Source organism: Rhinoraja longicauda, chromosome 3 (genome assembly GCF_053455715.1).
Source record: "Rhinoraja longicauda isolate Sanriku21f chromosome 3, sRhiLon1.1, whole genome shotgun sequence".
Classification (NCBI taxonomy): Eukaryota; Metazoa; Chordata; class Chondrichthyes; order Rajiformes; family Arhynchobatidae; genus Rhinoraja; species Rhinoraja longicauda.
Window position 1 is genome coordinate 39,861,643 of NC_135955.1, and position 13,595 is coordinate 39,875,237.

The following is a 13,595-nucleotide window of genomic DNA, read 5'->3' on the forward strand; positions in this document are numbered from 1 at the left end:
GCTTGTCTCCCATCTTGTACCGGTTTATGATCGGCTTGACTATGAGTAACTCTCATGGAAAAGCATTTGGTGTAATTGAAACCCATTTGCCAAATGGTTTCTCAATTACAAAGATTGTTTATGTCATTTTGAAGAACCTTCAGCAGCTTTGATCTCTCGATACACAATACAGTCCTCTGCGAAGAGTCTCACTCTCGAAGACAGGTTGTCAGGCAGATCGTTGATGTAGATCAAGAACAGCAAGGGCCCCAACATCATTCCCTGTGGCACGCCGGACTCAACTGGAGATTGTTGTGATGACTCACCATCTACTACAACCTTTTGATGTCGTTTGATGAGGAATGAATCAATCCAGGAGTAGATGTTGTTTCGGATGCCAACGTGGCGTAGCTTAGCCATAAACCTACGGTGGGGAACAGTGTCGAAGGCCTTGCTAAAGTCCATTATAATAAGATCAGCCTGCCCTGTTATCCAGGATTGTTTGCAGATCATTAACCGGGACAGAGAGCTGGGTCTCGCATGACCTGCCTTTGCAGAATCCATGCTGCTGGTCAGCTAGTATATTGTGTATTTCAAAATGCCTCATAACACGGCCATGAATAATATGTTCAAGGAGTTTGCAGACAATTGAAGTCAAGGATACTAGTCTCTGGCACTGACCCTTGTTAAAACTGATTGGGGAGCTGGAGGAGCCCAGACTGGAGGTGGCAGTGATCTGCAAATGTGATCCTACTCCTAACAGTGGGTGTATAACAAAGTATTCTCCCTATCACATCTTCCGATGTGTGCAAGATTCCCCAAGCTATGGTCTGCAAGGTGCTCCATTTTTCATGGGTTCAGCAGCTACTTTGGAACCCATCTTATTGCATTTAAACCGATCCAATTCCCATGACCATACGCTCCGGGAAAGCGTCAGACCAGCAGGGGCGAGTGTTGCAGCAGTTTTGCCCCGCATGGGATAGAAGAATAAGAGAAGGCCACAAAGCCACTTGAGGCTGTTCCATCTTCACCTTGATTTAGACTATTTTGGAATTAATAATAATAATAATAATAATACATTTTATTTATATAGCGCTTTTCATATACTCAAAGACGCTTTACAGAGATTTTGAGAACATAGGGAAATTAATAAATAGATAAATAAGTAAATAAATAAATGAACAGAGAAAGGAGACAGTAGGTGAGGTGACCTTCAGTGGTTGAAGGCAGTACTGAACAGGTGAGACTTCAGCGATGTTTTGAATGTGGTGAGTGTGGGGGAGTCTCTAACGGTTTGGGGTAGTGAGTTCCATAGGGTGGGAGCAGCGATGGAGAAAGCCCTGTCCCCCCAGGATCTGAGTTTAGTCCGGATGTGGGGGGATAGGAGATTGGCAGCGGCAGAGCGGAGGGTGCAGGTGGGAGTGTGCCTGTGGAGGAGGTCGGTCAGGTAGGATGGGGCCAGGTTATGGAGGGCTTTGTAGGTTATGAGGAGGATTTTGTACTGGATTCTCTGGGGGATGGGGAGCCAGTGGAGTTTATAAAGGACGGGGGTGATATGGTCACGGATCGAGGTGTGTGTGAGTAGACGGGCAGCGGAGTTTTGAATGTATTGAAGTTTATTGATGATTTTTGAGGGTGCGCCATAGAGGAGGCTGTTGCAGTAGTCCAGACGGGAGGTGATGAAGGCGTGGATGAGGGTTTCTGCAGCTGTGGAGGAGAGGGATGGACGGAGACGGGCAATGTTTTTGAGGTGGAAGAAGGCTGTTTTTGTGATGTGTTTGATGTGTTTGTCGAAGGAGAGGTTTGATGTGTTTGATGTGTTTGTCCTCATATCAGTCTTTGCACCATATCCCTAATGCCTTTGTCTAAAAATAATCTATTGTTTTCAGATTTCAAATCAGCAATTGACCAAGCATCACTTGCCATTTGCAGGTGAGTTCCAAGTTTCTTTGTCCTGAGTGCAGCTGTGTTTCCTAACCTCTCTCCTGAAAAGTCTATCTAGGATTTGGGCTTACACTGCTTCAATGGGCACAGTGGACACCAATTTACGTTCCTCCCTGCTCAATACGCTCTGTGAAGCAGGAGGTAGTGCAGCTGTGCCACAGCTGTGCCACAGCTCCACCAGCCCTGGTTGGATTCTGTTTGCCGGTGCTGCCTATTTGGAGTTTGCACATTCCTTTCAAGTTTCCCCTGAATGCTACAGTTTCTTCCCATATCCCAATGGTGCCATATTTAGTACCATTATTGGCTGCTGTAGATTGCCTCCAATGGAAGAGGGTGGTTTGAGAATCAGGAGGGTGTTCATGATGATATTTGGGAGGATAATAAGTGGGACAATGGGATTGTTGGAGTTGTTCAGTGAGCCAGCATAAACAAGGGAGTGATTGTACCCTTCGATATTGTTATAAATTTGAAATTCAATACAAAATGGGCAACATTGCTTGGAGTCTTTGCTTTGACTCTAGTAGAAAGAAAAATCAGGCATAGGATGAAAAAGGTTGTTTTTTTTATTGCCCATTTTGTTTTTATTAACCAAGACAAAATGATGCCATAACAGCAAAGATTGAAAAGTGTTGTTGGACATCTGTGTAGGTACTGGAGGAATAGCGATGTAGGGCTATGGGAAATTATAGGGATCATTGGAGACATATCAGACATTAACTAAGTAAATCCTCATCCCAATCTTTCTGCAGTTGTTTTCTTGATCCATCCTCTTCTTTCCTGCTCTTCGAGATAATTACCTGCACTGACAGACTTCACATATGTTGGCGTATCTTTTGATAGAAGAAATCCGTAATCCAGCAGTGGATCTTTGTTAATCTTTACTGTCACTGTTAACGAGGCATCTAGCTGATTTATATTAGCAGACACTTCATCAGCAGCAGCTCGATTCCTTAAATCAGAAACAAACCATGATCTCATTTAGCAAGTATTTTGAATAACATTTTAAACAAATACCCAATTTTTTTCTTCCGTAGGATTAATAAATTCCTCAGTGGAGGTCTAGCATGGGTCCTTTATACCTGAGGGAGAGGGAACCCGCTGGTGGATGCAGAATTCCTAAAAGGACTGCTGAGAAATGTCAAAGACACAGGAACCTCTCAGAGAGTTAGTAGAATAGATGCTAATGGCTCCAGAATAATCTCTGCCTGTTTTGTGAGACTAGCAGAATATAAGGCTGCATCCACAATACTGCATTTCAGCCATCACACCATTTTCCAGATCCCCCTCAAAATATCTCCAGAAACAGGAATGAATGGGAAGGTGAGGAGGAGGCTACTCAACTCTTTGGCTTTCGCCTGCCTTTTCATTCTACCATTTACCCCTTTAGATATTCATAATCAAAATAAATCTCTGCACTTCACTCTTGATAGTTTCAATTGTCAGAGCTGCCACACTCTTTTGAGAGGATGAGTTCCAGATTTCCTCTTCCCTTTATGAAAAATGTGTTTCCCTCCAAAAATCCTGTCCCTAATTTTAACATTATATTTCTTGTTTCACTGTATGGTTGTTACCACAAATAGCAAGTACTTCCATGTTGACAGGCTTAACCCAGTAATATCTTTTAATAAAGAAACTGAATAAAATTGAAAATCGCTTTAATTCCATTTGAATTTTATAAAAGTACAGAGGGAATCTGTTACCTCAGCGATTCTTGTTTATGCACTTTCACAGTGCTTTTACTAAATGCTTCCATAGCCAGCTCTGCTCTGCCTTCCCATTCAGAAAGATGCCCTGACACTCCCTTTCATTTCAGTGATGGACAGTGATGGGTTAATTATTAATGAAAACCGTAAGTGCAAATGGACACGCTCCAATGCGAATTGGAATAGGGAATTGATTATGGAGGGATTTTAGGATAATGGTGAGCACTCTGAAATCTTGTTGTCAGTTTTCTCTTGGCAATTTGAATCAGAGATAAAGGACCTGAAATTGCTTCAGGTAGGATCAGACTGCTATGTTGCATTTAAAAAGGAGCTGGAAAGCATGACCATGAGGAATGCGCATGTAGTCAAATATAGTAACATTCACACCCTCACACCTCCTGTTTTTTAATCTCTGGCCTTTGTCCAATCACCTGTCTTTAAATGCCCCACCCCCTCACCTGTATTCACCTATTACCTGCCAGGCATTGTCCTGCCCCCTCTTCCACCTTTCTTCCTTTTTCCCTGTGGCTATCAAACTGTACAACTCCCCCACCTTTTGTCGTGGACTCCCCTTCCCCTTCCCCTTCCCCCTCCCCCTCCCCCCCCCCCCCCCCCCCCACCCCCTAATCTTTGCACATCCTCAATCCTGGACTTTCCACTCATCACTTTAATTTCATGTTTCATGTATCTTGTCGTGTTTCTTGACTGTTGGCAGACCAATTTCCTTCTTGGGATAAATAAACTTCTATCGTATTGTATCGTATCGTAACGTAAGAAGGGCCCCGATCCGAAACGTCACCTACCCATGTTCTCCAGAGATGCATCAGGACCAACTTAAGCACTTGTGTCTTTTTTGTAAACCAGCAACTGTAGTTCCTTGTTTCTATATTTAATATACTATAGATTCTATAGATATGTGAAGAGGAAAAGATTGGTGAAGACAAATGTAGGTTCCTTACAGTTAGAAACAGGTGAATTTAGAATGGGAAACAAGGAAACGCCAAACCAGTTAAACAAGTACTTTGGTTCTGTCTTCACTAAGGAAGACACAAACAATCTTCCAGAAATACTAGGGGGTCGAGGATCGAGTGGGAGGGAGGAACTGACGGAAATCCACATTAGTCTGGAAAAGATGTTGGGTAAACTGTCGGGACCGAAGGCAGATCAATCCCCAGGGCCTGATGGTCTGCATCCCAGAGTAATCAAGGAGGTGGCCCTAGAAATTGTGGATGCATTGGTGATCAGTTTGCAATGTTCTATAGACTCTGGATCAGTTCCTGAGGACTGGAGGTTAGCTAATGTAACCCCACTTTTTAAAGAAAGGAGGGAGAGAGAAAACAGGGAATTATAGACCAGTTAGCCAGACATCAGTAGTGGGGAAGATGCTTGAGTTGATTATTAAAGATGTTATAGCAGCGCATTTGGAAAGCAGTGACAGGATCGGTCAAAGTCAGCATGGATTTATGAGGGGAAAATAATGCTTGACTGATCTGGAATCTTTTGAGGATAACAGCATAACAGATAACAGAGCTTTATTTGTCATTCGGTACCAAGGTACCGAACGAAACTACATAGCAGTCATACAAAAAAGAACACAAGACACATAACCCCAACACAAACGTCCATCACAGTGACTCCAAACACCCCCTCACTGTGATGGAGGCAACAAAACTTCCACTCTCTTCCCCACGCCCACGGACAGACAGCTCGTCCCCGACCGACCCGCACAGTCCCCACAAGGGGATGGAAGTCCCCGCAGCCGAGTCGCACCGGGCGTTGAAACATCTCGCGGCCGAGCCGGGCGATGGAAGGCCCCGCGACCGAGCCTTGCGCAGCTAAGTCCCGTGGCCGAGCCGCACCGGGCGATGTTAAGTCCCGCGGCCAAGCCGCACCAGCGATGAAAAGTCCCGCGGCCGAGCCGCACCAGCGATGTAAAGCCCCGCGGCCGAGCCGCACCGGGCGATGTTAAGTCCCGTGGCCGAGCCGCACCAGCGATGAAAAGTCCCGCGGCCGAGCTGCACCGGGCGATGTAAAGTCGCGCGGCCGAGCCGCACCGGGCGATGTTAGGCCCCGCAGCCGAGCTGCACCGGGCACTGTTAAGTCCAGCGGCCGAGCCGCACCAGCGCTGTAAAGTCCCGCGGCCAAGCCGCACCGGGCGATGAAAAATCCCGCGGCCGAGCCGCACCGGGCACTGTTAAGTCCAGTGGCCAAGCCGCACCGGGCGATGTAAAGTCCAGCGGCCGAGCCGCACCGGGCGATGTTAGACCCCGCGGCCGAGCCGCACCCCGCGCCGTGAGGAAGAGAAAAGTTTCCCCCACCCCCCCCCACCCACACCACCACCCCCCACACATACACAACCAAAAAAATACAAAAACCATCCCAACACCGACACACAACAAAAAAAAAAAGGAAAAAAGACGAACAGACTGCTAGCGAGTCGCAGCCGTTAGGCGCCGCCACTTCCATAGTGTGGATAAGGGAGAGCTAGTGGATGTGGTATATCTGGACTATCATAAAGCCCTTTGACAAAATACTACACAAGAGATTAGTGTGCAAAATTAGAGCACATGGTATTGGGGGTAGGGTATTGACATGGATAGAGAACTGGTTGGCAGACAGGAAGCAAAGAGTATGAATTAACGGGTCCTTTTCAGAATGGCAGGCAGTGACTAGTGGAGTGCCGCAAGGCTCAGTGCTGGGACCCCAGTTATTTACAATATGTATTTATGATTTAGACAAAGGAATTAAATGTAACATCTCGAAGTTTGTAGATGACCACAAAGCTGGGTGGCAGTGTGAGCTGCGAGGAGGATGCTATGAGGCTGCAGGGTGACTTGGATAGGTTGGGTGAGTGGGCAGAAGCATGGCCGATTCAGTATAATGTGGATAAATCCATTTTGGTAGTAAGAACAAGACGGCAGATTATTATCTGAATGGTGTCAGATTAGGAAAAGGGGTGGTGCAACGAGACCTGGGTGTGCTTGTACATCAGTCACTGAAAGTAAGCAGGCAGGTACAGCAGGCAGTGAAGAAACCAAATGGCATGTTGGCCTTCATTGCGAGAGGATTTGTGTATAGAAACACGGAGGTCCTACTGCAGTTGTACAGGGTCCTGGTGAGACCACGCCTGGAGTATTGTGTGCAGTTTTGATCTCCGAATTTGAGGAAGGATATTCTTGTTATTGAGGGAGTAGGTTGATCAGGTTAATTCCTGGGATGGTGGTACTGACATATGATGAAAGAATGGATCGACTGGGCTTATATTCACTGGAATTTTGAAAGGATGAGAGGGGATCTCATAGAAACATAAAAATCTTAAGGGATTGGACAGGCTAGATGCAGGAAGAATGTTCCCGATGTTGGGGGAGTCCAGAACAAGGGGTTACAGTTTAAGAATAAGGGGTAGGCCATTTAGGACTGAGATGAGGAAAACCTTTTTTACCCACAGCACAGAGTTGTGAATCTACGGAATTCTGTACCACAGAAGGCAATGGAGGCCAATTCACTGGATGTTTTCAAGAGCGAGTTAGATTTAGCTCTGAGGGCTTAAGGAATCAGGGGATATGGGGAAAAAGCCGGAACGGGTTACTGATTCTGGACGATCAGCCATGATCATATTGAATGGTGATGCTGGCTCGAAGGGCTGAATGGCCTACTCCTGCACCTATTTTCTATGTTTCTATGTTTGGTTTATATACCTTAATAGAGACCCCACACATATCCTCACCACTACTAATGTTTCTGGCTAACAAATCTTGCTCAGAGGTGTTTCGCAGGCTTATCTTCTGACCCTGTTCACTGATCCTGCTGTGTCTGCAGATTTTCAATCAAGCTACAGAAATTCCACAAATATTTACCACAGAAGAGCCTGGATTGCAGCAAAGAATCCGAATGGAGGAGTCATTGTTTTGTTAGGTTAAATTTAATCTGACATCAGTCTGTCAGGAGAGCTTTGTGTCTTGACAAGGAGTTCTAAATTGGCTCGTTCTGCAGATAAATAATTCATAGATGCTTTTACAGATTTCACAAAGGACCATCATTATTGTTTTATTATAGACAGGAGGGAATCAAACCTGCAATAGCTGAAAGTGCTCAGTGCTTTACAAAAGGTTTTATTTCTTATGTTACAAAAAGTGGCAGTGGTCTTCATGAACAATATTACAGAAAGTGTCGAGTAATCAAGGGGCAAGACCATCGAGGTCAAAGCAGTTACTTGATTAGAATACCATCACCCACTCAAAACATTCATTCCCTTCACCATTAGCACACAGTTGCCCCAGTATATACCATTTATAAATTGTGTTGTGGTTCCTCACCACCACCTTCTCGTGAGCACTTAGAGATGAGCAATCAATAGACAATAGACAATAGACAATAGACAATAGGTGCAGGAGTAGGCCATTCAGCCCTTCGAGCCAGCACCGCCATTCAATGCGATCATGGCTGATCACTCTCAATCAGTACCCCGTTCCTGCCTTCTCCCCATACCCCCTCACTCCGCTATCCTTAAGAGCTCTATCCAGCTCTCTCTTGAAAGCATCCAACAAACTGGCCTCCACTGCCTTCTGAGGCAGAGAATTCCACACCTTCACAACTCTCTGACTGAAAAAGTTCTTCCTCATCTCCGTTCTAAATGGCCTACCCCTTATTCTTAAACTGTGGCCCCTTGTTCTGGACTCCCCCAACATTGGGAACATGTTTCCTACCTCTAATGTGTCCAATCCCCTAATTATCTTATATGTTTCAATAAGATCCCCCCTCATCCTTCTAAATTCCAGTGTATACAAGCCTAATTGCTCCAGCCTTTCAACATACGACAGTCCCGCCATTCCGGGAATTAACTTAGTGAACCTACGCTGCACGCCCTCAATAGCAAGAATATCCTTCCTCAAATTTGGAGACCAAAACTGCACACAGTACTCCAGGTGCGGTCTCACCAGGGCCCGGTACAACTGTAGAAGGACCTCTTTGCTCCTATACTCAACTCCTCTTGTTATGAAGGCCAACATTCCATTGGCTTTCTTCAATGCCTGCCTTGCCAGTAACAGCTACAATGGGCAGTAGAATTTTAAAAACATGTTGTAATGAGATGCAGTGTTTAAAAAACAAAGTTGCTGAGCAGGTTCTGGACAGTGTGAACCATCAGGACTCAGAATAAGTGTATCTGATTCACTATGTTCCCATCTTCATTAGTAGCAAGAAAGATAGCAATATAGAAACATAGAAAATAGGTGCAGGAGTAGGCTATTCGGCCCTTCAAGCCAGCGCCGCTATTCAATATGATCATGACTGATCACCCAAAGTCAGTACCCCGTTCCTGCTTTCTCCCCATAGATATCACATCAAGGAACATGTATATCAATAAAAAAAGTAAATGGACTTTAAAATGTGTACATTCCTGCACACACCCCCCCTTACTTAATGTCATCAACACAATACTCAGGTTTTGAATTTGATCACATCAGTGCGTCAGCCACCTTTATCTCTAAAGCCTCTTCTCAGGCATTCTCAGCTGTTTCCAATCACAGTTACTGTTGTTTTCCCAAAGTTGTGTTCTACTCGCATAATCTTTTCTAATATTCCACTGCTTAAATCCTTTCAAAGTGATCTTTCTTTCCCAAATGAGGCTAATAATTTCCAGTTATCAGCTACATTTTATAGCCATGAGACAAATGTGAAATCTTGAGAGTAACATTGTGTGTTTGTCATACATTTTGATTTTCTGTTTCCTTTTTCAGTCACATTCGCAATCATGCTTTGTTCATATCCTTTTGTTTAACTTACTAATCTTGGTCACAACTGACAGAATCTTGTTTTTTAATAGCCACATTCTGCCTCATGAGATATTCCCATAAAGCTACTTGGTCAAGAATCCAGCAGTTTATTTGAGTGACATTAGATATGAGCAATATTGATTGGTTGAAATGAAGTGTGGCACAGTGGATAAGTAATAGAATCTAACGTGATGCCCTCACACTGATGCGATGATCAAGAAAGCCCTTCAGCATATTTACTTTCTAAGGCATCAGAAAAGATTCAGCTAGTCCACAACAATTCTTTCAAACTTCCACAGATGTACAAAAGAAAGTATTCAGATAGCATACCTCTCAGCCTAGTAGGGCAACCGCTCTGCTCTTGACTTCCTGAGAGGAGGTGAATCTATAGAGAATGGTGAACACAGCCAACTCATCACAGGCTCATCACTTCCTTCCATCCTATCCATCTTCATTGTGCATTGCATCAGGAAGGCTGGAAGTATCTTCATGGATGCCTGACACTTTGGCCAATCCCTTTTCTCTCTTCTTCCTTCTGGGAGAAGATTTAGGAGCTTGAAAGCCCAGACTTCCAGACTTAAGAGCAGCTGCTTCTCCACTGCTAGCAGATGCCTGCGCCAATCACCTCTTTCACACCCAATTGCCGGTGGTGCTTCCACATACTCTTACTCTTAACCAATCTCATTCGATTATTCCGCTATTGTTTGTTCGTATTTTTTTGCACTACTCAGATCCACACTACAATCTTGCACCAACCCACTGTTTTGCATGTGTCATTGTATTTATTGTTGTAGTTATCATTACTGCATGTCTACTGTGTATTCTGTGAGCTTCATGTAAACTTGGAATTTCATTGCGCCGAGGTGTGGATAACAATAAACTAAATCATCTGAACCTGAATCTGATTTCATGCAGATGGTAGGTAGGTGCCCATTTTGCCTCCAATATACATTGGAGATCCTAAACCCAGAGGTAAAATAACATCTGGTATCCTATTGAGGAAGGACATTAATGCACACCGAGAAATCTTTTGAGTTTTATGAACTTCAGATGAGGTTCCACCAATCACACAGCTTTATCGACAGGCCCTGTAAATGAATGCATCCATAAGTGGGAACAAGCAACAAAAAAAAAAGATTCCTTCAAAGAATAATTAAGGTACCCACTTAGTAAACTGCATCACATATGTAGAACACACTAATAACAACGTTCATACATGTTAACTTAATGGATAATGAGTTAAAGCATAAAATGTGGCTGCAGATTTACATCCATTCTAGAAATAGACCAACAAGCAAGCAGCCAGATTTTAACAAAACAAATCTCTCACCTCTGTGAACTATCTCGTGTGCGGCGAAGCCACTTTAATACCATTTGTTCCACTTTATGGGATTTGCGAACTTGAACCATGTTGTCCTCTGGGTCTTCCATTTAGCTGCAGAAGAATGATATCGGTCTTAATCCACTATTTATAATCATCTTAGTATCTGCATTCATTATAAACAGGGCAGAACCAGCATAGCAAGTGCTTTGTAAAAACAAGGAACTACAGATGCTGGTTTAAAAAAGAAGACACCAAGTGCTGGAATAACTTAATGGGTCAGACAGCATCACTGGAAAACATCAATAGGCTCTTTCCACATCCAACATATCATCCTCCAACATTTCCATCACCTCCAACGTGATCCCAAAATGAGAGACATCGACAGCCCTTTCCATCTTTCGCAGAGACTGCACCCTCCACAACTCATTGGTTCACTCATCCCTTTTCACCAAATTACCCCCTCTCCAGGTGCTTTCACCTCAGGAGATGTAACACCCGTCCTTATACATCCTCTCTCACCTCCATTCAGAGACCCCAGCAATCCTTCCAGGTGTGGCAGAGGTCCCCATACACCTCCTCTAACCTCTATTGCATCCGGTATTCCCGATGTGACCTCCTGTACATCGGTTAGACCAAACGTAGACTCAGCAAACATTTCACCAACCATTTCGCTCAGTCCGCCTTATTTCGCTCAACACCTTTGCTCAGTCCGCCTTAACCAACCTGATCTCTCGGTGGCTGAGCACTTCAACTTCCCCTCCCACTCCCAGTCTGACCTTTCTGTCATGGGCCTCCTCCAGTGCCATAGTGAGGCCCACCGGAAATTGGAGGAACAGCACCTCATATTTCGCTTGGGCAGCTTGCAGCCCAATGATATGAACATTGACTTCTCCAACTTTAGATAGTTTCTCTGTCTCTCTCTTTTTCCCCCCTCCCCCTTCCCAGTTCTGCCACTGTCTTCCTGCCTCCACCTATATCCTTTCTTTGTCCCGCTCCCCCCTGACATCAGCCTGAAGAAGGGTCTCGACCCGAAACATCACCCATTCCCTCTCTCCTAGATGCTGCCTGACCTGCTGAGTTACTCCAGCATTTTGTGATACCTTCGATTTGTACCAGCATCTGCAGTTATTTTCCTAAACCATTTGCGCCTAATCGGCCAAGGCCTGCTGGATCTCTGAATTAAACAATTTTAACTCTTTCCATTCCCATACTGACCATTCTGTCCTGGGCCTCCTCCATTGCCAAAGTGAGGCCACACGCAAACTGGAGGAACAACACTTCATATTCTGCTTGGATAGCTTACAACTCAGCAAAATGAACATTGAATTCTCCAATTTGTGGTGATTACGTAACCATCCTCCTTTCTTCCCCCAAATAACCCCCCTGTTTTCTCCCCCCCTCTTCTGTGCCCCAAAGGGATTCACATCTATTTCTCCCCTCCCCTTTCCCTTCCACCTACATACCTTCCTCTACCTTTATAATTCCAACTCTTCAATCCTTTTGATTCACATCTTCTGTCTTTTCCTCTGCCTTTGACCAACTATCTGACTATCAAAAAAAAACTGTCTCCCATATCAACCTGCCAGGCTTTGTCCTGCCAGCTTTCTTTCTGACTGAAGAAAGGCCCTGACTCGAAAGGTCACCTATCCATGTTCTCTGAAGATGCTGCCTGCCTGACCTGTTGAGTTGCTCCAGCACTTTGTGTCCTCTACTGCAAATGCTATGTTTTACTTGTTGAACACAATTACTTGGTTCTCGGGGAGAACTACCCCAGTGAGATTATTTTTCTTTTTCCCACTCTTACCATCGCCAATATTGACATCCAACAACATTTATATTCCCCCAATTCAGAACTAATTAGAGATAACCAGATATACATAAAATACTATCTATAGTGTTGGATTTTTGGGTTGGATTTCACGCCAAATGGATCCTAGTTTGCCACGTTATTTTCAACACATGATGGCAGCCTTCCAATTCTTCAGAATTAAGTCCTCGTGCTTGGCATGAAGTGGATGTTTTAAGGACTAAATGAGGTATAAATAAGAGAGCAGTAGCAGCCTTCTGTACTGGGAATCAGTTTGGAGCCAAGGATGTTTCCATTAAGAACTAGAAATTAGTTTGAATGTTTCCAATTTTTATCAGTAATGCCATCCTAAGAAATGTAGGTATTTGGGACAAAGCAAGGTCATACCTCAGGTATTTTGCATTGTTAAGCTCGGCTCAAGAGGGCAGAAAGTGAGAAATTGAGTCATTGATAGGTCTCACCCTCTAAGATTAACGTTGACAGGAATGGTACCATGATGGTTAAGTTACAGGACCAGCAATAGACGAGAGTTCTAGACCATTGATCCAGAACCAAGAGTTCAAATCCACTGTGGCCACTGGGAAATTAAATACAAGTAAATAAAAGTAATTAAATATGCTTGCCATTTTTTTTTTAAAGCAGATAGTCTCCATAATGATAAACATAAAACTTCTGAATTGTAAATACTCTTCCTTGTTCAGGTTTATATTTGACTTATGATTAACTCTCAACTGACTTCTCAGTTCAGGGGCAATTGTGGATAGACAATAAAGGCAGGCAATGTCTACACCACAAGAATGGATACATTTTAAAAATCACTCCCAATGTTTCCATCACATGTTCACCAATTTCTGAGCTTCAAACCTATATTCTGAGCATAGCATTAAAGTGAGATTCATTAGCATTTCAAAAGTGAAAGGAAATATCCAATCTAAACAGAAACTTAACATAAAAAGATAAAGAAGAGGAACAGAAAAAGGCCAATCTGCTCCTTGAGCTTGCTCTCCCTTCTGTAAGTACATGGCTGATCCAATCTTGGCCTCAACTCCAGTTTCTTGCTCTTT

At 44.0% G+C, this 13,595-nt stretch overlaps 1 protein-coding gene across 1 annotated transcript in view; it reads right to left on the bottom strand.

The window, feature by feature from the left end:
- The window catches only part of frmpd1a (FERM and PDZ domain containing 1a), a 72,865-nt gene extending 61,474 nt beyond the window's left edge, over window positions 1-11,391 (bottom strand). Inside the window, exons 1-3 of the mRNA XM_078396774.1 lie at window positions 11,244-11,391; window positions 10,772-10,835; window positions 2,721-2,872 (exon numbers count right to left, since the gene is read on the bottom strand). Coding sequence (XP_078252900.1) covers window positions 2,721-2,872; window positions 10,772-10,835; window positions 11,244-11,391 — 364 coding nt within the window. The remainder of the gene's footprint in view (window positions 1-2,720; window positions 2,873-10,771; window positions 10,836-11,243) is intronic.
- Between the last annotated feature and the right edge of the window lie 2,204 nt (window positions 11,392-13,595).